General features: G+C 49.1%; 1 protein-coding gene and 1 pseudogene across 5 annotated transcripts in view; one reads left to right on the forward strand and one right to left on the reverse strand.

Moving 5' to 3' along the window:
- The window catches only part of LOC105467402 (heat shock protein family A (Hsp70) member 12A), a 182,077-nt gene that overhangs the window by 88,012 nt on the left and 66,837 nt on the right, over positions 1 to 27,228 (forward strand). Inside the window, exon 1 of one of the 5 annotated variants that reach the window (XM_011716989.3) lies at positions 21,262 to 21,420. The exons of the other annotated variants lie outside the window; for them this stretch is intronic. Coding sequence (XP_011715291.1) covers positions 21,381 to 21,420 — 40 coding nt within the window. The 5' untranslated portion in view covers positions 21,262 to 21,380. Of the gene's footprint in view, positions 1 to 21,261; positions 21,421 to 27,228 lie in introns of those variants that run through there. 5 annotated transcript variants of the gene reach the window in all.
- Positions 13,268 to 14,149, reverse strand: LOC105467391 (large ribosomal subunit protein uL18 pseudogene; annotated as a pseudogene).

The raw sequence follows: 27,228 nt of genomic DNA on the forward strand, positions 1-27,228 counted from the left end.
GACTTCCTGGTACAAACACCCCACCAAAGGATGCAGGGAAGTGAGGGAGGCTCATTGCTGAGCCCCTCCCATAATGCCATGGTCCTATCAGCATCCACATTTTACTTGTGCTTTTTCTTTCTCCACAAAAGCCTGCTGTGCCCCAGCTTCCAGCCAGTGGCTTTCATAGTTCATGATTATTTTGGACAAAAATAAAGCTTCAGTCTATGCTGTCTTTAAATCTGACTTTCTTAGAAACCTCAGATGATCTTTTCCAATTCAGTTGAATCTCATAACCCAAAAAAACCTAGTCCAGAGCACATTTTGTTCATGAGGGAGAGAAAAATGACCCCTTTGTGTCTGCCTGGAGATGGCCCCAAGTTGGGAGTGGGGCCAGCTATGTCTTTGCCCAGGGCCAAGGCCCCAAATAGAGGGTCCCCTGGCCCCACCCTGCTGGGAGCAGTTCCACCCAGATTCTGGGAAGCTGGGGCCCTGCTCTGTATGCATGGAGAGACTGAATCATATCACACTGTACAAACAGAAGTGATGTATGCAGAGAAAAGAGGTCTGCAGAGGCTACTATCAGAATATGAGCAGTAGTATCTGGGAGTAGGGGTTTTTCACAAGAGATTTTTCTTTACATTTATTGTCAGTTATTATTGCTTGAAAATGATTGTGTTTCACCAGTGTCCTTTGGAAACATTTTATTTTAAAATATTAGCTAAAAGATCATTTGGCTTCTCCTAGCCCACATGCACAATGAGATAGAAAAACAAAGCCAGATCCATTCAGAAGTAGCAAGTTTCCACCATGCCTGAGTTCAAGTTGAATACTAAGTTGGGCAGCCTCCTACCAACACCAGGGTATATCTGTTCGTACCAGGTATGTCAGCTCTGCCACCATCAGCAACAAAACTTCTTTATGCATTTACCATGTGTCTGGAGCTGTGCTAAAGGTGACCATGATGTAGATCCTATCCTTAAGATGGTGGCAGCTGAGTATCAGGTACAGACATACCCAAGTCATTGCTGAGTGTAAAGAGAGAACTGCCCTAGAGGAGGAAAAGAGAGTTTTGTTCAAGGTAAGGATGAGGGCAAATGATTACCAGGGAAGGCTTCCTGGAGGAGGAATACCCTACTGAATTTTGAAAGAGGAAGAGGAAGGCCAGGCATGGTGGCTCACGCCTGTAATCCCAGCACTCTGGGAGGCTGAGGCAGGTGGATCATTTGAGCTCGAGACCATCCTGGCCAACATGACGAAACTCATTTTGTAAAAATACAAAATTTTGTGACTAATTTTGTAAACATACAAAAATTAGCCAGACATGGTGGCACGTGCCTGTAGTCCCAGCTAGCAGGGAGGCTGAGGCAGAAGAATCGCTTGAACCTGGGAAGTGGAGGGTGCAGTGAGCCGAGATTGTGCCTCTGCACTCCAGCCTGGGTGACAGAGGGAAACTCAAAAAAATTAAAAAAGAAAGAGTAAGAGGAGTTTCTAAGGCAAGAAAGAGGACCAGAGTGCGGTTTCCAGGCAGTGTGGAAATGCAGACATGTGAGATGCAGAGGATGTGGGGTAGGAGGGTCATGGGTCATGCTGGATTCAGAGCATGGCCATTGTAACTTCATCCTGTAAGGGATGAGGAGGAAGTCAACATTTAAAATAGGGGCAAGCCATGATCAGGTATGTATTTTACAAAAAAAGAAAAACATACACACTTTTGCAGCAGGGTAAAAATGGATTGGGGGCGAGGGATCGGGACCAGAGGCAGGGAGACGAACTGACAGTCATCCAGGTGGGAAGTGACAAGGTCTTCATCTGAGCAGGTGCCCACGGGGCTGAAGAGGAGCCATTCTGGAGGTCTGTCCAGTCTGGTGACCACCAGGATGGGAGAGTGAGGCAGGGGACAGGGCAGGTGGTTTATGCTATGCCAAAGGTCTGTGAGGACAAGGGCCATGCTGTATTTGGAGCCTAGCACAGTGCCTGGCATGTGAAAGGAACTCGATGAATATTGGTTATATAAGCTGCAAAAAACTGGGCTGTCATTCAGGCCAGCCTTAGCACAATGTTGTATTCAAAGACCAGCACAACATCCAAAAATAATTGAAAGCAAATTAAAACTTTCCTGTAGACTCTCAAGAAAACGTAAAGGGGAACATTCTTAACATCCAACAAAACCGGAAAAAATCCTTTTTTTTCTTATCACTGCCTGCTTCTCCCTCCCCCACCTCTCTTTTTCTCATATTCCTGATAGCCACCTCCAGCATCTCTCTCCTCTTTAGGTTTGTGAACTTTCTTCTTAAGGTCTGTTCTGTTTTTCCTTCCACCTTCACCTTTTAGATCAAGGATTTTGCTTTGTTTTGTTTTTGTTTTTGTTTTGAAACAGTCTGGCTGTGTCACCCAGTCCGGAATCCAGTGGTACGATATCTGCTCAAGGCATCCTCTGCCTCCTGGGCTCAAGCTATCCTCCAGCCAGACGTGCACCACCATGCTTGACTAATTTCTTGGGTTTTTTTTTTTTTTTTTTTTAGATGAGTTCTTCACTATGTAGATGAGTTCCTCACTCATTAGCCTGGCTAATTTTTGTTTTTGTTTTTGTTTTTGAGATAGCGTCTCTTGCTCTGTCACCAAGGTGGGAGTGCAGTGGTGCGATCTCAGCTCATTGCAACCTCCATCTCCCAGGTTCAAGCAATTCTCCTGCCTTAGCCTCCCAAGTAGCTGGGACTACAGGTGTACACCACCACACTCGGCTAATTTTTGTATTTTTGGTAGAGACGGGGTTTCACCATGTTGCCCAGGCTGGCCTCAAACTCCTAACCTCAAGTGATCCACCTGCCTCAGTCTCCCAAAGTGCTGGGATTACAGGTGTGAGCCACTGCTCCCAGCCTAATTTTTGTATTTTTAGTAGAGACAGAGTTTCACCATGTCGGCCAGGCTCCTCTTGAACTTCCAGGCCCAAGTGATTCACCCACCTTTGCCTCCCAAAGTGCTAAATTACAGGCATGAGCCACCATGCCCAGCTTAGATCAAGGATGTTTTAAAAATTTATTTATTTTACTTTTTTCTTTTTTAAACTTCAATGAAAATTATAGTTCTTTTCCCCACATACATCTAGCTAGCCTCTGGCTTCTCCAGTTGAGTGCATATTCGCATGTGTTTTTTCCTTTATCTCCGTTGATATCCTAGAAACCCAAGCACCAAGCAGAAGCAGGGAGAGGGGACGACTGCATACATTTATACTTTAATATCATTTGTTTTGTTATGTGAATAAATAAGCTAATGTTTCCAGCAGATATTGGGAGTATCCATCCGTTGCGCTTTGTGGCATTAACAGAGTAGAAAGTACTTTCACAAATATCGTTCTGTGTAATTACGCAAAAACCCTGGGTGATGCTGTTAGTGTTCTCATTTTACAAAAAGAAAACTGAGGTGTTGAGAAGTGATGTGATTTGGAATTTGATAATTCATTGAGCAAGTACATGGGGCATTATGGCTTATGACTAGGGCCCCCAACTTTAGTGGGATGTCTTGAGTTTGAGGGCACATTCATGTGTTTTCTTTCCAGTCCTGCTGGGAACCAGGAGATTCCAGGGACTGACTGATCAGAGGTGTGGAGTGACTTATTTAAGGTCACACAGCTAGTCACAGGATTGCTATGAATCCAGTTTCTGACTCTTGATCCTGGGTTCTAAACTCCAGGGCTCTGCACACTGTTCTTAGGCTGCTACCAGCACGGGAGAGTGAACCAGGGAGCTCTCAGTGCCCTTGAGTCTGATGGGCTGGTTAGAGTTCTTCGGCTGCAGGTAATAGAAACTGAGTCTGGCTATTGCAGCTATAAAAAAGAATGTACTAGAAAGATATGGGGCAGCTCATATAATCACCAAAGAAGGTGATTAACCATGCCTTGAAGAGGACAGGTTCCTGGGCTGAGGGCCTCAAGGAGGAGCTCATTCCTCAGAGCAAAAATAGGTGCTGCTCTGGCAGAAGGAGAATGAGTGGATCCTGGGTAAGCACTGTATTAGTCTATTTTCATGCTGCTGATAAAGACATACCTGAAACTGGGCAATTTACAAAAGAAAGAGATTTAATGGGCTCACAGTTCCATGTGGCTGGGGAGGCCTCACACTTATGGTGGAAGGTGAAAGGCACATCTCACATAGCGGCAGACAAGAGAAGAGAACTTGTGCAGGGAAACTCCCCTTTATTAAACTATCGGATCTCATGAGACGTATTCACTGTCATGAGAATAACATGGGAAAGACCCAGTCCCATGATTCAATTACCTCCCACCAGGTCCCTCCCACAACACGTGGGAATCACTGTGGGAGCTACAATTTAAGATGAGATTTGGGTGGGGACACAGCCAAACCATATCAAGCACAAACCACTGAACTCCACCTGAGGAGATGTCTTCTATCCCTCTGCAACCCCAGTACTGGATGCTGTCAAAGGCACTGTCATTTACTCAACATCCATTTCCCCTTTATTCCCTGATGGAAGAGCCCTGATTTTGTTCATCCTCACAGAAGGTGACCCTGTCCCCAGCTCAGAGGTAAGCCCAGATCCACTTAAACCAATTAAGGTAACTCCATTGTCCTTGCCCATCATTGGTTTAGACTTCAGAGTGGTCATGAGATCTAGTTCTGTCCAATAGGAAGTGAGGAGAGGTCGGCTGGGGGGCTTCTGGGAAGAAAGACCCACAGGAAGACATATTAACATCTTCTTCCTCTGGACACTGAGTGGCTCCAAAGCACACAGGGAGGGGCAGCTGCCATCTTGCTGACCTTCTGAGGTCAAGCTAACAGTGAAACTGGGCAGAGCCACAGAGATGGAGACAGAACTACCTCTGAAATGACTTGTTATTGAGTTAGAACTTTTGATTATTTGCAGCTGGAGATACCTTAATGGCTACAGAAACTTTCTTGGATAGAAGCGCAGATTTATTCTGCATTACTCCATGGGTGAAATTAAGACCAAAGAGAAAACAGCTATGAGAGGAGGAGCTGCTGACATTTCTCTGAGACGAGGGAATGTGCTGTTTCTTCAGGTCCTGAGTTCCAGTCAAAAGAGATACTGAAACAAGCCGGCTGTCTGGGTGCAGCAGAAGGGGTTTCTGCATCAACATCACCTTTAAAGTTCCTTCTGACCTTGCACTTCCAGGATTCTGTTGTCAGGAACCAGGATCTAGAATCAGCCGAGGCCTGCCTTCACGCCAGAGCATTCCACAGGATCAGGCTTTTCTATTATCTATTCATCTGAGTCCACCCTCTTTATTTCCTTGGTTTTAAATTCAGTTTCTCTGATTCTTCAAAAAACCTGAGCAAGCTCCGTGTTTTGCTATCCGTTCTTAGAGTCTTTGAGAAACATTTGAGATATATATATAATTTCTTTTTCTCTCACTTCCTCTCTTTCCCTCTCCCTTTACAGTGCATTTTAATGCACACACAATCACATATGCATGCACGTGCACAAAAACACAAATGATCCACAGGCAGGGATTCCAACCGGAAACCAGGAACCATCCCCACTAGCCTCATATTCCTGTAACCCAAGGCTTTCCTGTATCATGGAGCTGTCCAGTAAGATGAGCTCTGGACTTGAAGTGATAGGTGATGTGGGTGTGACTTCCAGCCATGCCACCTCCTGGCCGGGTGGTCCTGGGCAAGTCATTTGCTTTCTGGACCTCAGCTCAGAGCTCACCCAGTGAATTAGTCTCCCAGAGCTTGGTACATAGTAGGTGATTCACAAACGGCAATCAGAAGTCACAGGGCAATGCCAATAGGAGGCCTGCATATGGGCAGAGTGAAAGGGGACTGAGTGTGGGGCAAGGGTGAGCAGAGCTAGCGATGCTTCTCAGAAGGCAGGACATGGGTCTGAAAGAGACTGAAATCCATGTATCGACGTACCTTCCCTGAACACTGTTAGGCACCTAGCATTAAGACATCCTTTCCAACCTTGTCCTCTGCTTCTAAACCACCTGTCCCACTTCTGTTGGGTGGATGTTAAATAATCATTTACTGATCCTGTTCTTATTATAAAAGAAAAAACATGTTACCTATTGAAAATGTTGTGGGGGTGGAGAAGTGGGAAGAAAAAAATAAGTCACTGATCTTACTATGCAGAGGCTACTCCTATTGATATGTTAGTGCATTGCCTTCTAGTCTTTTAAATGCACATATTTTGTACGCACATATTTCATAGGTAGAGAAATAGATGAGATTTGTATTTATCTGGATGTGGCCATGCTAATAGATTGCTCAGTCTCTAATCAATAGCAACTGACAATCCTTGGCTCTTTCGTGTTATCACTGTCCCTGCACATGTATGAACGCCTTTAGTCTTCATCACATCCCCATGAAGTAGGTACAGTTATTATCCCCATTTTACAGGTGACCAAACCAAGGTACCAAGCAGTGCCCAAAGTCACAGAGCAAGAAATCAAACCCAGGCCGGTACTCTTAACCCTGACCTCCACTGCCTCTCTTTCTTCCCGGTTTCAGCCTGAAAGACATTCTGTCTCCAGGTGATTTTGCATTTGTCCAACCTCCTGCCATGTGTGGATGGTGAATGTAATTCTGGAGATCCTCCCTCTCACTCTTTGCTGTTGAAGGGAAGGGCATTTGGAGGGAAGTCAGGTGACCTTGGGAGAGGGGCCTGGTTGTTTACATGGGTACACTCAGCATTGCCCTATGTGGACAGTTTCTGGTGTCTGGATTTTGATCATCAGACCTGTCAGTTGGACCTGGAGGGGTCGGCCCATGCGAGGGCTGCTTCTCCCTGGGAGGCTCATGCTGTTAACCCAGCTCCTGGGACACAGGCAAAATCCATAACACTAACATGCCAATTCACAGAGAGAACTCCAGGAGTCCTGGGGGCCTTCTCCCATTTGCAGGTCATCCCCCATTTCCCCCAGCTAAGCCTACTGTGGCAGAGGCTGCTTGGTTACCAGTCTGAGCACCAGAGTGGTAAGAGTTCCAGGTCTCCAACTTTTTTGCTGACCATCCTTAAACAAGTTATTGAACCTTTCCTGTGCCTCCGTTTCCTAGCTTGTAACATGAATATAATACTATTGCCTGTCTCTAGGGTTGTTGGAAGATCAAGTGAATTAAACATAATCCACAATGAGTCACATACTCCTTGGAGAAGGCCTAGAAGGATGCCTGGCATCCAGTAAGAGTTCAATATTAGCTTTTGATATTGGTGCAACTTTATACCTGGACTGGCCCGCCCTCAATTCATTGGAAGTTGTATTCTCCTGCTTTTCATCTCCCACTGAAGACCATGAACTGTGTTTTCCCACCTTTATATTTATCCTTGTGGCCTAATACATAACAGACCCTTAATCCGTGCTTGTTTTAGTGCACAAATGAGTGAATGAGTGAATGGATGAATGAATGAACTCCCACCATGTAGATCTATAAACCCTTCAGAACGGTTTGCAAAGTCTAAGCACTTATCAGATTCTCAAAGGGGCACGAGATTCAGAACAGGCTGAGAGGTGGCGGCAGGCCTTGGGTTATGGGGGTAGAATGAGCCCCACCCACATGGGCCGGTGCCCAGGGGGTGCCTGTGTGCCAAGGCGAGCAGGCTCAGGGAAGGGCAGCCATTCTGAGCTCACTCTGGGGGCCTCAGAAGGCCTTTTGTGGGGACTGACATTTCTTGTCCAAATGTGAAATTCCTTGGCCCCAGCATACAGTGTAATGTGTTTTCTCGAATCAAGTATTTGCTGGAGCTTGTCTGTCTCTGATCTCACAAGCACACCAGCCAGTTTGTTTTGAGAGCTACATTTTCGAGAAAGAGTAACACAATTTAGGAACCAAATCAAATGGCAAGAGCCAGAGTGACGGTTGAGTTAGATACAGCCCCCCACCCTTCCCTGGAAGTGAGAGGCATCGGTCTTCGGGCAGAGTTCAGAGAAAGAGGGAGAGAGAAAAAGATTCTAAAGCCTTAAAGGAAACCTGGAAGCAACAAAGCCTCCCTCATTATCCTTCCACTTTAGCACAACTGTTTGATCTTTCTACAGGCTAGGAGCTGTTCGTATGCATACTTTTAGTGGTCATCATCATTATATACGGATGATTTTTCTGCTTTTACAATTTTGTTTTCTTTTTTGAGACAGAGTCTCGCTCTGTTGCCCAGGCTGCAGTGCAACAATCACAGCTCACTGCAGCCTCAACCTCCCTGGGCTCAGGTGATCCTCCCACTTCAGCCTCCCAAGTAGATATGACTATAGGTGTACCCCACCATGCCTGGCTCTTTATTTTTGTATTTGTTGTTCGTTTGTTTTTTGGTAGAGATGGGGTTTTGCCATGTTGCCCAGGCTGGTCCTGAATTCCTGGGCTCAGGCAATTTGCCCGTCTTGGCCTCCCAAAGTGTTGGAATTACAGGCGTGAGCCACTGCACTTGGCCTCTTCCCCAACCCCCCACTTAATAAGTGACATTTTCTCATGTTACTACACCCCCTTTTTTTTTTTTTGAGATGGAGTCTCACTCTTTCACCCAGGCTGGAGTGCAGTGGCGTGATCTTGGCTCACTGCAACCTCTGCCTGCTGGGTTCAAACGATTCTCATGCCTCAGCCTCCTGAGTAGCTGGGACTACAGGCATGCAGCACCATGCCTGGCTAATTTTTGTATTTTTAGTAGAGACGGAGTTTCACCAGGTCAGCCAGGCTGGTCTCGAATTCCTGGCTTCGAGCGATCTGCTCATCTCAGCCTCCCAAAGTGCTGGGATTACAGATGTGAGCTACTGTGCCTGGCCACCACCTTCATATTTATGTTTGTAATTGTATTTAATTGTACTCCTGGGATCAATTAACGTTTAAAAATACATGAATAGGCCAGGAGCAGTGGCTAACACCTGTAATCCCAGCACTTTGGGAGGCCAAGACAAGTGGATCACTTGAGGTTAGGAGTTGGAGACCAGCCTGGCCAACATGGTGAAACCTCATCTCTAGTAAAAATAACAAAAATTAGCCGGGCATGGTGGTAGGCTCCTGTAATCCCAGCTACTCTAGAGGCCGAGTTGTGAGAATCACTTGAACACGGGAGGTGAAGGCTGCAGTGAGCTAAGATCGCGCCACTGCACTCCAGCCTGGGTGACACACTGAGATTCCGTTTCAAAAATAATAATAATAATAATACATGGATAAATATAGTTGTTTTCTTTTGACATAATTTCTAAGAGAAGGATTAACTGGTCAGCGTTTTCTAAATGTTACCATATATGATTTTCCAAAGTATGCAACTCCTTAGTTTACAATGGCTCCATCCATGTATGTATGGAAGTATAGACTCTACCGTGATCTCATTATTAGATGTTATTGTTCTATTGTTTTATAACCTACCCTGTGTTTAATAAGTGTCTAACCATATACACACAGAAATAAATTACTGATGAGATCGGTCATTTTGTTCATATTTTTATTTATCTGTATGTTTCTTCTTGATCATATTTCTTTGTGACTTTTGAGTATTTAGTTCTTGGACTCTCAGAGATACAGATGCATTTACATGTCCACACTTAGGCTCACATGCACGTTACATACCTGTTAGATCACATTGATGCAACCTACTCGGTGTCTATTTTTCTTCTTATCCCCAATTTTCTTAGTTTCTAAAAACCAGAAACTTAACTTTTAAACAGTTTAATATTTTGATTTTTTTCTTTAATTCTTCTTTTGCTCTAAACTTAGAACTTTATCAGGATACTAGACAAAATAGGAAACATAGAAAATAACAAACCTTTTTGGGGGATGAAATAAGTAATTTTCTTTTATTTGGTCCTTTTATCTTTATCCAGATCTTAGGACTTTCCATCCTCGCAGTGAGCTGAGGGGGGATGGGTCAACACAGTGTGTTTTCTGTCTGTTATGAGTGAAGACTGTCCAGGTACAGGCTGGTTAGGGAAGAGTCCACTTCCTTCTCCTCCCTTCCACCACACTGCTAGCCTGGGAAGGACTTCGGTGGAGCAGTTTGGGGGCATTGCCTGGCTGTGTAGCCAGTGGTGACTACATTGCACGTAGCTGACCCCTGCCAGAGTGGGGAGAGGAAGGCCCAGCCCATGTCTCCACCGTGTTGCCTACGAGGGCTGCTCCTGCCCCAACATGAGGCCAGCTCTCTTGGGAAGGTGAAATGAGGTAGCTGAGTGCTTGACTTAGTACCCAGCAGAAAATGAGCAAGCACCGTATGATTAGACTCCTAGTGATGCAGCCCTTCTCTACCGAGGAGCTCCTTTCTCTATCCTGGAGTGGGTACCACGTGCCAGACTCCAGACCACACACTCTACACGCTTCGTCTCACTTACTCTTCACAAAAGAAAGAGGACATAGACCCATTTCCTTGAATTCTTTTAGAACGCTTACTTTACTTTCAGACTCTTTGCAGGGGTTTGCCCTCCAGGATCATGGAATCTGTGCCCTGGGAGGTGGGTGCCATAATTATTCCCATTCACAGATGAGGAAAATAAGGCTTTCAATAACTAAGATCACAAACTAAGAAGCAGCAAAGTTGGGATTCCACTCCAGGTCTATGACAGGCAGGATGAGGCAGGAAGAATAAGTGTGATTTTTGTCCTCATGGTACAGATGGGGAGACTGGGCATCAGAGAGGTTAGGTGACCTGTGCAAAGCCACACAGCAAAAGACAGAACCTTTGGAGCCAGGGATCCTGAGCCCAGGTCGGGTGTTATCTCACCACTGATCATAGTGATAACTGCAGCTAGTGAAATGCTCAGTGTGCCAGGTGTCTTTTCGGGGTCCTCTTGGTCCTTACCCAGGAAGAGGGATGTCCTGGAGAGAGGCTGAATGGGACACAGCCCTGTCTGAGCCCACAGGCCTTGCCCTGGTCATCCTGGCCCCACTGCCCGTGGGTTTGCCCTGCAAGATCATGGAATTTGTGCCAGCATACCAGCTTGCCAGCGCCAGGCTGTGAAACAACAGGGCGTCTTTGTCCCTGCTCTGCTGACCACCAGATCGTACTTCCCACACGTAGTCAACATACCTTGGCCAGCTGAGTAGGGAAGGCTGAGGATTTTTATCTTCCTGATTTACAGACTTTCTGAGAAAATTCCTGTTAAGGAAAACATCCTAGCTGGCTTGCAAATGCATACATTCTCTTAGAAAGCTCCTGCCTCACTCAGGCAGGTCAGGAGCCATTACTGAGAGTGGGCTATAGGTAATGGCCAGTTATAATGGCTAACATTGATGGAGAGATTCCTTTGTTGCAGAAACTGGGTTAAGCATTATCTAAGGAAATGTTCCAATGGTCCTAGTATAAGAGGGTTCATGTCAACCTTCTTTTACAAGTGAATCAGAGAGGGTACATGAGTCACTCAAGGCCACACAGCTAGGCGGGGATGGAGCAAGTATAATCTAACTCCCCAACCCACATCCTTAACTTCTGCACTCCCTGCCCCCTGCCCTTTTGCTCCCTGAAGCAGAAGATAGGTGAAATTTTCTTGTAAATTTCATACATGAGGGTCCTGGTTGAAGTCTGCCTTGAATTTTGGTTATGTTTGTTTCTCTCTTTTTCACAAGGTCTGAGTGCTTCTTGAGGGCTGGGCCTGTGTCTGGTTAGATTTTATGTGACAGCATGTGTCTGATGAAAGGAGAGAATGACTGACGGAGAGAATGAATAAGGGAGGGAGAGGCTGAATGAGAATAAATGAGGGGAGGATGAAGGGATGACCAGGTGTGTTGCCTGACTTGTCGTGGGATACTTCCAGAAACCATATGACTTTAATGCAAACTTTAGGCCTCAAAGAAAGAGGACATAGCCCCATTTCCTTGAATTGTTTTAAAGCACTTGCTTAACCTCCAGGCTCTTGGCAGGGCCACTTGGTGGTTAAGCAGACTGGCTCTGCCCCTTTTAGCCCCAAGATTTCCAGCAGGTGACTTGACCTCACCACCCTCAATGTCCCCATCTGAAATAGAGGCCAATATAAGTGTGGACTTCTTAGAGGGAGAATTGTGAAAACTAAGTAAGCATATGTGTCAGTCCATTTTTGTGTTGCTATAAAGAAATAGCTGAGACTAGATGATTCATAAAGAAAAGAAGTGTAAATGGCTCATGGCACTGCAGGCTGTACAGAAAGCAAGGCACTGGCATCTGCTTGGCTTCTGGTGAGGCCTTAGGAAGCTTACAATTATGGTGGAAGGCAGATGGGGAGCAGGCACGACACATGGTAGGACCAAGAGCAAGAGAGAGCAGAGGAAGAGTCAGTGAACTGAGAACTCACTCATCACCGAGGGGATGGTGCTAAGCCATTTATGAGGGACCTGTCCCCATGACCCAAACACCTCCCACCAGGTCCCACCTCCAACATTGGAAGTCACATTTCAACATGAGATTTGGAGGGGACAAACATTCAAACCATGTCAGCATATTTACACATAAAGTGCAAATGATAGCAACTGTTATTTTTTTCCTGGGAAAGCAATTTTACTTAGAGTTGATTTTTAAAAATTAATTTGGGTGATGGGTACCTGAGGGGTCATTATAGCATTCTCTCTGCTTTTCTGGATGCTTGAAATTTTTCACAGTAAAACATTTTAGAAACAAGTAATGGAAATCTAAGATGTTAGTTTTGTTGAGAAAACAGATATATTGTGGAATAGAATGCAAAATGTACATGCAACTTTAATTTTTACTTATTTATTTATTTTTTGTTGGTTGGTCCGTAAGTTCATTGTCTTTATTTGAAAAATCTTCATGGAAAATTGTTGTTTAGTTTAGCTCTCAGCAGCCTGATCCTGAGCTCTGAGGAAGCACACCTTCCTTTGAGCTGCCTGATCTTTCTTCTGAGCAAGGGACATTTTGGGACAGTTTCCCCACTGTCACCCACTACTAGTTCTTCTTTCTTCTTCCTTCTCTCTTCTTCCTTTTCTCCTCCTCCTCCTCCCCCTTCTTCTTCCTCCTCCTCCTCTTCCTCTTCCTCTCATTTTTCTTCTCCTTCTTGTTCTTCTTGTTCATGTTCTTCCTCTTTCTCCTCCTCCTTCTTCCTTCCTCTTTCTTCATTTTGCTCTGTCATTCACATTGGAGTGCAGTGGTACGGTCTCAGCTCACTGCAACCCCGACCTCCCAGGCTAAAGCAATCCTCCCACCTCAGCCTCTCAAATAGCTGGGATGACAGGCACACGCCACCATGCCCGGCTAACTTTTAGTTTCTGTGGAGATGAGGTCTTCCTATGTTGCCCAGACTGGTCTCAAACTCCTGGGCTCAAGCAATCCTCCCGCTTGGCCTCCCAGAGTGCTGGGATTACAGGTGTGAGCCACTGCGCCCTGCCCCTCTCTTTTTTTAAACTTCTTTCTTGGGTTTCTTCTCATAGACTGGATTCTGTTGCATAGCAGCATGACTCTCTTCTATACCTCCTCCATGCCTGGAGTTACGCTGTTTTTTATGTATTGAGAGAATTGTTTTTTGTGAGCCTCTTCATCATCTTCTGTTAGGAAATGCATATAATCCACAACATTCTGACCGATGATGTGCTTTCGATGCACTTCTGCATTAAATTCCTTGTTTTCAAAATCATAACCAGGGAATTATTGAGTAACATGAGGGATAGACAAGCCTCCATCTGCAGCTCCCTTCAAGGCCCCCCAAGACTTTATTGCCAGAGGTAGTTTTGGCAAGGCCTGCATCCAAATAGCAGGTGAAGGCACCAGGCTGACCATAAGTGCTTTCTAGATTGTGTTCATCCCCAGTCACCTCCACTTAGCCTTCATAGATCTTGCCCATGCCAGACCTGTTGAGAAGCCTGCAGGCCAGCAGCAGGCCAGGACAATGTGCCACAGCATAATTTGTCAGGCCAACCTTCACATCATGTTTTGGTAGCTCATGAGCATAAGGTACACAAACTATCACATCCCCTTCCATACAGGCATAAGCAATGTGACAGACGCTCTCTGTGTTAGTTATGTGAGCGATCATCCTGTATTTGGGTGTGTTGTACTTATTTTTATCCTGTATCACCAAGCATTTCTAAGCACAGTAATCCATTTTACCCTCTTGTCTTCTAAATTTCACTTTGTATCTCTTAAAGCAGGCCTTATTCTTGACAACTTTAACAAACCCCATCCTCCGGAACAGAGACTTGCACCTTTGGCTAGACATAGAGCCTACAACTGTTAAATAAGGCACAAGATTGGAAAGAAACAAAATAGCTAAAGCCGTCCACAGAGAATCTACCTCCAGGCAAGTTTGCTCCTGGTCTCACTGGACCTTTGGTTTTCTCATCTTAAAAAACTGGGGAATAGTGATGTTTCCCTCTCAGTGCCGCTACATGATTCAAGCGAGAGGAGAGATGTGAGGGTGGTTTGTGAACTGTAATTCTGTCTTCTAATTTGATAATTTGTTCATTCATTCAACACGTGTCTTGAGGCCCTGCCATATGCCAGGTGCTGCGCTAGGAGCTGGGGACACCGCTGCACCCAGATGGAGGTATGACAGAGACATATGTGTTCTTGAGCTCAGAATGCCATGGGGCAAATTCTTCCTCTGTCCCTTTCTCCTTAGGTCACGACAGCTGAGTACCTAATCTCTGGGCCTCAGTTTCCTTACCTGTAAAATGGGGAACATTAACAGTATAGTTCTCTCATCTGCATGGTCGTGAAGATAAATGGGGCAATGGATGTGAGGTTCCCAGAGCGATGCCCAGCACATAGCAGTTGTTTGATCAATGTTCATTCTCACCACTGCTGGTAGGAAGAGCCCAGCAAGTGAGGAAGGCTCACCATAAACAGATTTGCAAAATGACTTTAAAGTTTATAAGTACCGTGGAGAAATGAAGTGGCATAATATGATGTGGAACCACAGGTTGGGTGGGGAGCGCCCCTCTCAGGAGCCGCCCTTCAAGGTGAATCAGTGGGATGACACAGGTAGGAGAGTAGACAGCAGGGGGTAAGGCAGGGAGAGGAGCTGGGTCTGCTCTGCAGACAAGGAGACTGAGGCCCAGGGACAAGTGACTGGTCCCAGCTCCCACAGGGCTGCCACCAGGAACCCAGTGATATGATTTGGCTGTGTCTCCACCCAAATCTCATCTTGAATTGTAGCTTTCACAATTCCCACATGTCGTGGGAGGGACCCCGTTGGAAGTAATTGAATCACGAGGGCAGGTCTTTCCCATGCTGTTCTCGTGTAGTGAATAAGTCTCATGAAATCTGATGGTTTTATAAAGAGGAGTTCCCTAGCACAAGCTCTTTCTCTTTGCCCACCGCCATCCATATAAGATATAAGATGTGACCTGCTCCTTCTTACTCTCTGCTGTGATTGTGAAGCCTCCCCAGCCATGTGGAACTGTGAGTCCATCAAACCTCTTTTTCTTCCCAGTCTCGGGCATATCTTTGTCAGCAGTGTGCAAATGGACTAATACATCCAGTGACCCAAAGATAGACAATATTTGGGCTCACTCTTGCAGAAGCCACTGAGAAAAGTGCTGGTTTCCCTGAGAAGTGTAGCAATGAGGATGGTAACTTACACATACATTCCTAACTCTTGGTGTTTTTGGAGACCTGTGCAAGCATTGTTCTTGGACACTGCTGTTGAAGCTCTCAGACCCCTGGCTTAGGTAACACCCTTATTCTAGGTCATTGGTCTCCTTCTCCTCGGCTGGGTGCTGCCTGCACCTCTCCTCCAGGCAAATACTGTGACCACGGGCTTGCTACCAGGAAGAACACACACAACTGTGCATACATGCCCCAGTGAGTCATCACCAAGTAATCACAGCTAGCACGAGCTATCTTCCACTTTGTATTTTGCAGAAGAGGCCAACGACGGTCAAGGGTTAAACTGGGCTGGGGGTCAGGGGGCTGGAGTTTGACCCTAGCTCTGTCACTAATTGTGTGACTTTGAACAAGAGCTTTAGTATCTCTGAGCCCATATTTCCACTCCATTATTTATTTATTTTTATTATTCATTTATTTTTTATTTTTTTGAGATGGAGTTTTGCTCTTGTTGCCCAGGCTGGAGTGCAGTGGTACAGTCTTGGCTTACTACAACTTCCACTTCCCAGGTTCAAGAATTTCTCCTGCCTCAGCCTCCCAAGTAGCTGGGATTACAGGCATGCACCACCATGCCCAGCTAATTTTTGTATTTTTAGTAGAGACAGGGTTTCACCATGTTGACTAGCTGGTCTCAAACTCCTGACCTCAAGTGATCTGCCCATCTCGGCCTCCCAAAGTGCTGCAATTACAGGCATGAGCCACCGTGCCCGACCTCCATTATTTATTTACTGGGCCGTTTATTCATTCCATCCAGAAACATTTACTGAGTACCTACTGCAAGCCAGGCACTGGGCTGTGGACTGGAGAAGGGGAAAGTCGTTTTTCTCTATAACATGAAACCCTTGGCTCTCATTGTGTCTGGTGAGTTGCAGCCCTTGTGAAAACTCTCCTGGCCACGTGATCATGCCAGTTTCTCTTCTCTGAACCTTTGTCTCACTTTGCATTGTCCTCCTTGAGATGTGGCTTCCGGAATGTCCCGTCTTATTAATGAACCAGCAGCTCTGCAGGGCCAGGGTTTGAGCAGTTCTGAGAATGCGGCTGCGAGACTCACCATAGACGAGCCTTTGCTATTTGAAATACTTACGGAAAATATTTGGATAACCTTCCATTACCTGAGAAGGCATTTCTAAAGTTTACATTGCAGTCCTGAGTGATGGTGATATTCGGAGCAATAATTTCCTCTGGCCCTTGAATTTTTCCCTGAAAGAGTTGCACAGCAGCTCCCATTGTACATGTGAAGGTTGTTCTGGAATGTTAATGGAGAGGCTGATTCACACCAGATGGGCTGAAAGACCAGGGAGGATGTATACACTGGCCACCATGATTCAGCTGTAAGCTTGGCTTTCTAAAATGCACTGACAGTTGGAGGTCAAGGAGGCTGACATTTGCCCAGGTTTTCTCTGCAAGTTTTTATGTTGCTTTAGCAAATTTGAATCTTGGTCCTGTTATAAATTAGTCACTTTTATGATATTCAGTTCATGGACAGGGTTCTGGTGGCATATCCTAAAGTCCAAAGCAGCTTTGACGGGCAGTGTCCTATGTCAAAGTTCACATTCGAACTCATATCAGTGTTTCTTAAGCTTAACAAAAACATTAAAAAGAAAAAAAATTACAATGGAAAAAGCTACTTATATCTTCTGTGTGCCTTTATCAGCCAAGAAAGTCTTGCGTAGATCCATTCTGTAATTTATAATGTATACAAGGAAATGGCATTTTTGTGGTCCAAATATATAAATTAAATAAGTCATATTCACTGTGGCATATATAGGCCGACTCTAAATGGAATGTTTTACATATATTATCTCCCATAATTATGTTACCTATCATTACTGGGCCCTTTTTATAGGTGAAGAAACAGACCCAGAGAGGTATGTCCCAGGTCCCCTGAGGTGGACAGAGAGCAGCTGAGCCCACTTGAACCCTGGTCCAGCTGACCCCATGTTCTCTGTCTGCTTCCTCCTGTTGTACTTTTCTCATTCCTTGTCCTAATGCATACCCCGGGACTCACTCCCCTTAGCGTCTGGTCCATCAACAATTATCCTCAGTTTCTTCTGAGCTGGGAGCCAGAGGATTCAGCTGCCTCCCCTACCCACACTGTGCAGCATGTCCAGCCCTTTCCACAGTTGGCAGTTATTGCAGGTGACAGGGTGCCCTGGCAGTCTGGTGCGGTTAGCTGGGCCTGCCTCTGGACTCTGACTTCTACTTGCATGAATGGATGTGGTGGGGGTTTGTTTGGGGGCTGAAGAGCAGAGAGGGAGTCTGTTGGCAGGGAAATGTCTGTGGGGCTGTGAGTGAACGGGATCCCAGAGAGGGTAAGAAAGGCCTGAAGCTGAGGGCGCTGTTTTCCATCAGTGTTTTGCTCTCTGGGCCAGGCACCGTCCTAGGGTCTGGGGGCTCCAAATGTGGACATGGCTGGCCTCGCTTTGGAGAGCTGGCAGCTAGAGGGGGAGGTGGGTGACCTGAAGCTGGAGAGACCTGAGTTCTTGTCTCAGAGGTTTAGTCTCAGCACTGCAGCTTCTGAGCTCAGCAACCTTTCTGTATCTCAGTTTGATGATCTATACAATGGGGTTAACAATATTACTGGCCTCGGAGTTGTTGTGATAAGTGCTAAGATAGGAGCACATGAGGGTTTGGGCACAGAGAAGCGAGGAGGGGCCTCATGTGATCTTGGAGGGCTGGGTGGTGTCCTGGAGGAAGTGCCATCCACGCTGAGGCCTGTAGGAAGAGATAGGGTTGGTTACCTGGCAAAACTAGTGGAGAATAAGCTTCCAGTGGAGGCACTGGCTCTTTGGGGACCTGAGGGCAGGCCCTTGAAGCTGGAGTGACCAGCAGGAAGGGAACTAGAAGGTGGTGACGTGGCTCTGGGCTGGACCACATTTTAGGACTTGCGTATCCAACCGAGATGTGTAACATTCTCTCCACCTGCTACCACAGTCCACAGTCTATGGAGGGTGTGGAGCGTAGAGAAGAGATGGTATAGAGGGTGCTGCAGTGTACCCACAGAGAGCACTGTGAGGAGGAGTCTTTGGAGGAGAGCTTGAGGGAACTTGGTACAGAGCAACCTCCCACGAGTCTGGGCGTGCCCTGAGACAGCTGGGGCTGTGGAAAGGCATGAACCCCGGGGATCGGCAGAATGTCTGTGTGCTGGGCTCTGTTCCCGCTTCACTTACTGATTCAGCCGGCCCAGCATCAAGGATTTATTAAGTGCCTGCCATGTGCCAGGTGCTGTTCTAGACACAGAGGTACAGAGCTGGCAACACAGTCCACGATCTTGCTCTCCTGGGACTCTCTTCCCAGTGGGGGCGGGCAGTAGTTAGATCGAGTGTTCTGGGAGGAGCAAGCCACGTGATTGATTCTCTTGAAGAATGTGTCCTGGGGAGTGAGCCCCCCACCCCCGCGAGGTGGAGCTTTTGGGGAAACGGGAGAGTGGAAGGAGCTGAGGTCACTGAGGCATCAGGAGGCCAATTTGTGTAGGACCTTGTAGCAGGAGAATGACATGCTTTCACTCTGGCTGCTGTTGGGGAAGAAGACTCCAGGGAGGAAGGTGGGAACCCTTCCTTGATGTGGCGTGCTGGGCCTTGAACCCCAGCCTTGCTGCTGATGGCCAGAGCTTGCCTGAACAGGTGCCTCAGCCTTTGAATGCTTCCCTTTCCTCTCCTGCAAAACCGCAAGGGCCACCATGAGAGCTAGGTGAGACCACAACAGCCCTTCACTGGCGGGCCGGATCGTGTGCTCAGCAGGGCGCGTCGTAATTAGCGTGATGAGCATGAAGACCCTGAGGGCAAATCCCAGGCAGAGTGTGCGCTGCCTTTCATGCTCCCCTGCAAATCAAAAATGTTCTGCTCTCTGCCCCCAGCACTGGGGCCTGCATGTCACCTCACATCCTTCTCACGCACCCTCATGTCACTGTGGCTGGAAGTCCTGTAAGGGCAGGTGATGCCCAAGGCCTTTCCGCAGCAGGAGGCAGATGCGCAGGGGCTGCGGGTTTCTGCTGCTTCTGACAGGCTGCCAAGGCCAATGTCCTGATGCCCTGGTCTGATGGGGAGGAACGAGTGCCTTGAGGACACTGAGGAGGGGCCCCCTGGCCAGCACGGGTATGCCGGGAAGCCTTCCTGGAGTTGGGCAGTTCGTGCTGAGGAGGAGAAGTGGTTCTCAGGTTGCTGGTGGTGGTGAGATGAGGGGACGGGTGATCCAGGCATCAAGCACATTTTCATGTCTTTGAAATACCAGCATAAGAGAAGCAGGGGTGGGTGAGAGGGATTGAAGAATCAGAGCGGCTGGAGCTGGAGCAGGGTGGGGGCAGACGAGATCACAAAGCCTGGACTGAAGGGGTGAGACAGGAGGGTGGGGGAGCTGTGGGCAGGCTGTGGCAGGCACACAGGCAGGGAGGGCTTTCTGGAGCCATTAGTGACTTAATGATTTTTACCATGTGCTAGATCCCAAGCTAAGCATGTTCATGCATAGTCTCATCTAATCTTCAGTTTCATGAAGTGGGATCTCCTGTTATACCCATTTCACAGATGAGAATATTGAGGCTCAGATAGATTAAGTAGCTTGACTGTGGTTTCATACACAACCAGGAACTGTACATTTGAGATTTTTAATGCAGGCAGACAGAAGACAAGTTTGGTGTTTTGAACTTGTCACTCAACCATCACCTGGTCTCCAGGCTCTGGCAGCAGCTCTCTGCCCATTCTGTCATCCATAACGGGGTTGTACGATGAAGCCTCCCCTAGGTGATCTTTGGGAAATGCCACCCATTTCTGGAAATGAGGGATGCTGGTGGTTACAGCCGGGTGGGAATCCCAGCTCCGCGACTCACCTGCTGGGTGCGATATTGTAACCCTGCGGATCCTGTTTCCTTATCTGCAAAATACTAGTTATGGGGAAGAAAGGAGATAGAGGTAAAGCACCAGGCAGGTAGCACAGTGCCAGGCACCCGGAAAGGACCCAGAGACGGTGCTCCTTGGATTCCTATTACTGCCCTCGTTTGCCAAGACAGGGTGGTGGCACCGCGGACCCAGGGGGTCCTGGCCAGGCCCAAACAGGTGCCAGCGGCGCGTGTGTGTGGAGGAGCCGGGGACAGGGAGTATGAATCATTCGCCACTGAAGCCTTGCATTATTAATATCGTTATTCTCAGACTTCTAAGGAGGGCCCAGCGAGATCCCATATATGGAAGGCGCGACTCAGCCTCCGCTGCAAGCACCTCCCTGGGTCCGGAGTTGCCATGGAGTCCCGCAGGCGGCCTGGAGGCGGTGCCCCGGGCTCGGCCCCCGCGCAGGTCCTTGGTCTGCAGCCTGGGTCCTACCCGCGCCGGGGTCCACCCAGCCCGCCTTTGCGCCGGTCCTGGGCCGCTCCCTTGGGACCCTGGGGGACAGACAGAAGCCGGTGGGGACTGGCGCGGGCGTCCTCGGGAGAGCGCCGGGCGCGCTGGGTTTGCTGAAGGGCTCCAGGCCTGGCCATTCGGTGCCTTCCAAAGAGCGGACGCGCCGTGGGGCCCCGAGGGCCTGAAATCAGCTCCCGCCGCGCAGCCCCGGGCGCGCCACCACCCCCGCCGCGGCTGATTGCGGGGCGACAGCTTGGTCCCGAAGCCGGGAGAGGAGAGGCGGCCCCGGTGGGCCTCTCTGGGTGGGCGGGGAGCGCAGCTCCGGGACCGGGCAGTTCCCCGCGCCCGCCTCCCCCGACCTTTCTCGGCCGGCCGGCCGGAGCTCGGAGGGGAGGGGCGCGGGGCGGGCCGGGGCGGGGCCCGGGGAGGAGCCGTGGCTGCGGCGGCAGCCGCGTCAGAGCAGCGCTCCCGCTGCCCGGCGGTTCAGACACGGCCCGAGCGCCGCAGCGGAGGCGGACAGAGACCCTCACGGGCACGGGCGCTGCGCCGGAGGCTCCCCTCGCGGGCCAGGGCTGCGCGACCATGGCGGACAAGGAGGCCGGCGGCAGCGACGGGCCCCGAGGTGAGCGCAGGCTGCGGGTCCTGCGGCCGCGGCTGGCGGGGCAGGGAGGGTGGAGGCGCGCTCGGCCCTGCGCCCCGCACCCCGTCGCGCGCCGTGGAAAAGTGGGGACGCCCGCGCTGCATCCAGTTCTGGCGGGCGGGGCCGGGGTCAGCAGCGGCGGGGCAGGGGGCCGGGGGACCGGAGGCGGCCCGTGGGTCACGTGTTCTGCGCCCCGCCAGGGTGCGGACTCCGCAGCCCCCGCTGGGGCGCCTGGTAGGTCCCTGCCTCGGGTGGCGCCTCCTGCGGGGCCGGTCGCGCGTGCGGCTGAGGACCGCCCCGCGTGTGCAGCCCCCGCGCGATGGGCTGCGGAGGCCGGCGCTGGGCGGGTAAAGGGCCGGCCGCCGGGTGGCCGGGTGACCCCAGCGGCTAATTTTCGTGACTCAGCGAGGCAGGAGTGGGAGCCTTGGGGAAATCGGAAATTTGGACCTGTTCCCTCGCCCTATCCCACCCCGGCCGGACGCTCGCGCCAGGAGTGGGGGCTGCAGCTGCGGCCGAAGGGCTTCTCACCCACCTCCCCGCCCATCCCCAGGGACTCACTGGGCTGGGGAAGGGTGAAGCGGCGGGGGTTCGATGGCCCCCTCCTTGCGGGGGGCAGGAGGAGGCACCCAGTGCGGAGGACAGACGCTCGCATTTTGCAGATGTGCTAGGGCCGCTTTCTTTGGGGAGCGTGATTAGGGCTCCGAAGGGTGGGGGAGCCGGAGAGGACGGAGAATGGGGTTGCGGGAAGAGGAGGAGCAGGTTTCGGAGCCCAGGGCTGTAAATCAAGGCTTCTCCTACGGAGGGCCCGACTGGCCAGGATTCCTGTTTTCCTGTGGGTCCCAAGTGGGGAAAGTTGGGCGCATGGAGGCGCCGCGCGTCCCTGACCTGCAGGGCCTCGGCCGGAGCGGCCGCCGGGGAGAGGAGCGCGGCCCAGGCAGCTTTCCCGGGAGCGACAGGCAAGCCGCCTGCGAGGATGAAATTAAAATGCCCGGACGCAAGGGAGATTCAGCCACCAAACGAGCGCTTGGCTCTGCGGAGCCCCAAAAGCTGGAGAAACTGAGTCCAGTGGCAGCACAGCCACCATCTGCGCCGCGTTCCCTGTCTTGCTGTTGGGCCCGAGGCCCCCACCCTCTGCTGCACTCCAAGCCGCACCTGCCCCCACCCCAGCCCATTGTTCCTGCGGATCAGGGAGGTGCCTCCCCACGCGGCACTGCAGTGGTGGGGGAGTGCAGGATGGGGGGTGGGGGATCCTGACAGGGCTCACTCCAGGAAGAGGCAGCGGAGAACCCAGGTCCCCAGACATACACCCAGTCTGCCCCCGCCTGTACTCTTCCTCAGCTGGCGAACGCAGGCAATGGACTGGCAGCTGTCTTTGTCTGACTGTCACTCAGCAACTGGATTGACTCTTTTTTTTTCCTACTTTTTTTCCTTTAAGTCAGAAAATAAAAATTTTTTTTAGGATGATAAGTAGGGGCGTTGAATTGCTAACCCCTGAGAATTAGTGAGCCAGTTTCTTGCGTCTCATGCTGGGATAGAGTGGGTGATGATATCAAATGCAAGGTTGGGCATAGGATTTGTCAAATCAGAAGTGGGCAGGAATGTGTACCCACTCCCCACACCCTTCCCAACACTGTTTTGTCTTGTGAATCAAATGCAGCACCCCTATCCTACCACACACACACACACACACACACACACACACACACATATATACACACGCACAGTGCTGGGAGAAATCCCATCCAGGATGGGGGCGCCCATACCTGGTGTGCTGGGCCACCTGCCACCGCTCCTCTGGGTCTGTTCTGGAGTATTTGTTTCTTCACTTCCAGTCATCTCCAGTTCAAGGTGGCCAGTGAGAATTCCAGGTGCATGGACTTAGGACAGAGACCGACCTGATGAGCGAGCTGTCCCTGACTGCTCACCGTGCCTCTGGGCACCTCTCCCTTTATCTGTAAAATGGAGGCTGTGAATAGTATTGCATAGGAGCAGAGTTGGCTTGCCCCCCACCCCCACACCTATTTCTAAGGTTTCGTCATTGCTGGGAAAACAGCATGCATTATTTTATTGTTTTAAAGCTTCACAACAAACCTGTTACCAGCATTCTCCCCTTCCAGGGTGGGAAATCTGAATACAGTTTAAGTGACCTATGCAAGGTCACACATCTGGGAAGTGTTGATTGGGACCCAGGCCAACTGATTCCGGGGCACCAACCTGTGCATACAGCCGTTATGCACATGCGCAGTGGTTACCAGTCTATTAAGGACATAAAAATGGTTGTGCTTCCCGGGAAGGATTTCCAGAATGCTTTCGGTGCAAAAGAATGAATGCCACAGATATCACACTGTTGGGATTTGTGAGCAGTGGGAGTCCTGGGTTGGGGAAGGGTTTGGTGGTGGGTAGGTGGTGTTGGGGGGTGGTGTCAGAAAGACTGGCCATGAAATCGTCTCCAACAAGTGCAGTTGGGGTGGGGTGGGGAGTGGGCAGAGGTGTGTGCCAATGAAACAAGAATGGCAAAATGTGGTAGTTGGGTGATGGGGAGTGGCGGTTCGTTACTATTCTGCTTACTTTGTGTATGTTTGCAAATTTTCTTAATAAGATGTTTAAATTACTTAATTTACAAAATCTGAAGGGCCACACTTGAGGGTCTGGGTGTTGGACAGCAAAATTTGAGATGATCCTGCCCCCTCCCCGTTGACCTGAGTGGGTTGACACATGGAGCCCTATAATGGTGAGATGAATTGGGAGTGGACAGAGTGGTTCAGACAGGGATAGCTCCTATGGTGACCAAGTCAGGGCTAGGCCTGGGGAGTGGAAACCAAGTCATTTTTTGCAGGGCAGGGGCTCGAGGAGAGGGATGTGGGCAGGCAGTTTTGCCTGGGCTGAGGGTATCTCTCGAGGCCTGGCATTGGGCTTTGGAGATGCCATCCTGGAGGTTCATCTGAATAAAAATAAACATTTTAAACATTGACATTTATTGAGGACTTAGTGTATGCTGAAACCTGGGAATATTGAGTTATATCATTTAGCCCTGACCCATATTTATTGTTGAATGAATGACTATGAGGGGCACCCCATTATCCCCATTTCACAGAGGAAAAAGCTGACAGTCCTGGCAGCGCACAGCTGGAACAGGACGGAGTAAAGGTAAGGACCTAGGCCATGGGATGCAGGCCCCAGGTGGTCAAGCTGAACAGCCTCTCCTGGCATGTGCCTGACATGTCATAGGCCTTCAGCAACTTGTGTTGAGTAGGCCTGCAGCTAATAGAGAGTGGCTGCCCTGCTTCCTACAGCCACCAAATTGTATATGGCAGTGACAGGGCGCTGGTTATAGCCCCCAAAGGAATAAAGCAAAGGTCAAGGTGATGCTCTGGGCATTGCCAGTTAGGGTTCTGGCCGTGGGATCCACTTCCCTTTCAACACCTGCTGCAGTGTCTGTGTCTGCAGCCTTGGTGGTCCCCACATGCCCTCTGTGTGTGTCCCCACACAGTGTCTTGTGTTTCCCAGAGCCCTGTGATCGCCTTTGGCCCTCAACACATGCAGTTCTCCCTGCTTGGGACATCCTCTCCTACTCATCCTTCAAAACTCAGTTAAGGTATCACCTCTCAGGAAGCCTTCCTGGGCTCATCCATCGGGATGAGATCTGCCTGTGTGGTCCCAAAGCTTTTGGTACTTAATGGTTGGTAATTCCAACTAGTGTTTGTTGAGCCCTTACCATGTGCCAGCCTTATATGCCTGTATCTCATTGACTCTTCCAGCAACCCTATGAGGCTGGTATTATTACCCCATTTTGCTGATAAGTCAATTTGGGGCTTTGAGAAACTTACTAACTTGCCCAACCAGTGAATGCTGGAGTTGGGATATGAGTCAGCCATGGAGCCTAAAACCTTGTGCTGTTTCTCTCAATTCCCTTTCTCCCGAGAAAGGCATGGACTATGTGTTTCATTTCCATATTGTTACTAAGGACACTAGTAGGTGTTCAATAAATGTCTTACTTTTTGTTGAGTGCCAGTCAGCAAGACATGAGGGAACACAGCAGAGGGCAATGGCGTCTACATCTTGCCCATTCTGCAGTGGCACTCCTGGTAATGTGGATGCTCAGGAGTGGGCTAAGCTGGAGGGGAGTCAGGCAGGGCTTGGACAATCTCAGAAGAGAAGCTGCTTTGATTCCAACAAGGCCTGGAGTGACAACTCAATCTTGTGAGGGCGAAATGCTCTCTTCTCATATAAATAGGTCTCTTTGGTAAGGGAGAAAGCATCTTTATTACTGCTGTGCATAATTAGAACAGCAGGGAGGAATCAGGGGCTTTTAATGAATGAGCAGCATGTGGCAGGGAATGAGTGAGTGCCTGCCACTGCGGGCACCCCCGGGCCCGGGCATCCCCAAGAGAGAGCAGGGCCAGCAAGGAGACACCAAGGAAGCGCAGACAGTGCTCAGAATTGAAACCCGCCCCACTGAAGCGGGCCCTGCCGATCCTTGCTGCGTTCCTGTTACTGCAAATGACTCCCAGGCTGCAGCTTTGCAGATGCTGCTCTGAGCTCTACCAGGACCACCCCTCTTCTTCCAGCCTTGACTGTGACCTGGCAGCCGCAGATGTCCTGTGGGGCTGGCAGCTGCTCCATGGCACTCCTTCCGGGCAATCCTGATCTGCAGAGTTTGTGCCTTGATTTTAGTCCCCTTATTTTTAGGGTGGCCATATGTCCTGGATTGCTGAAATAGTTCTAGTTTATTCCTCTTGTCCTAGTGAAATTAGTAATAGTGATATCTTTCACCTTCTAAGCATCTCAGTTTGGAAGGTGAATTATGTGGTCGCGCTCCTTGTTTTTGTCTTCTCAGCCATCTGGGCCTCAAGAGGGATGAGGGAGGCAGTAGGGTGTGCAGTTAAACCTGGGCTTTGGACTCAGATGCTTGTAACATCTGGGTTTAACATTGCTGCATCTGTTTCTTCTGCTGTAGACAAGGACGATTAATAATCCCTGCTCCACTGGGGTGCTGGGAGAATGAAATGAGAGAGTATTTGTAAAGAGCTTAGGTGTGAGCCTGGTACATAGAGGGCTGTCAGTAACTTCCAGTCATTTTATTATCATTGTTAGCTTGATTTGGGAAGTGTAGCGGTTAAATGTGAGATCTGGGGCCAGACTGCCTGGTTTCAAATCTGTGCTGTGTCATTGACCTGCTCTGTGACCCTGGCAAGTTACTTAATCCCATAAAGTCTCAGTTTTTCTCATCTGTAAAGGATGGATTATAACAGTCTCTTCTTCATATGGTCTTTATGAGGATTAAATGAGTTTTTACATGAAAAGCACTTAGAGTACAGCCGGGCATGAAGTAGACATTGAATTAATATGAACAATTATTATTGGCTGTTATTGTTATTGTGAATAACTGTCCAAGTTACATTCTTGTAGGCAGAAGGAATTATCCAGTACATTTGTTTCCTATTGCTGTTGTAAAACTTACCACAAATTTAATGGCTGAAAACCATACAAATTTATTGTCTTACATTTCTGGAAGTCAGGAATAAGTCCAAAATGGGTCTCCCTGGGCTAACACTAAGGTATTGGCAGAACTGTATTCCTTCTGGAGACTCTAGGGAAGAATCCATTTCACTGCCTTTTCAAACTTCTCAAAGTGACCACCATTCCTTGGCTCGTGGTCCCTTCCTCCATCTTCCAAGCCCATCACTCCAACCCCTGCTTCCATTGCCACATCCCTTCTCTGACTCTTCCCATCCTCCTCCTATTCCCTTACTAAGGACCCTTGTATGAGGACCTCTAATAAGTCCTACT

This window comes from Macaca nemestrina, chromosome 9 (assembly GCF_043159975.1).
Source record: "Macaca nemestrina isolate mMacNem1 chromosome 9, mMacNem.hap1, whole genome shotgun sequence".
Lineage (NCBI taxonomy): Eukaryota > Metazoa > Chordata > Mammalia > Primates > Cercopithecidae > Macaca > Macaca nemestrina.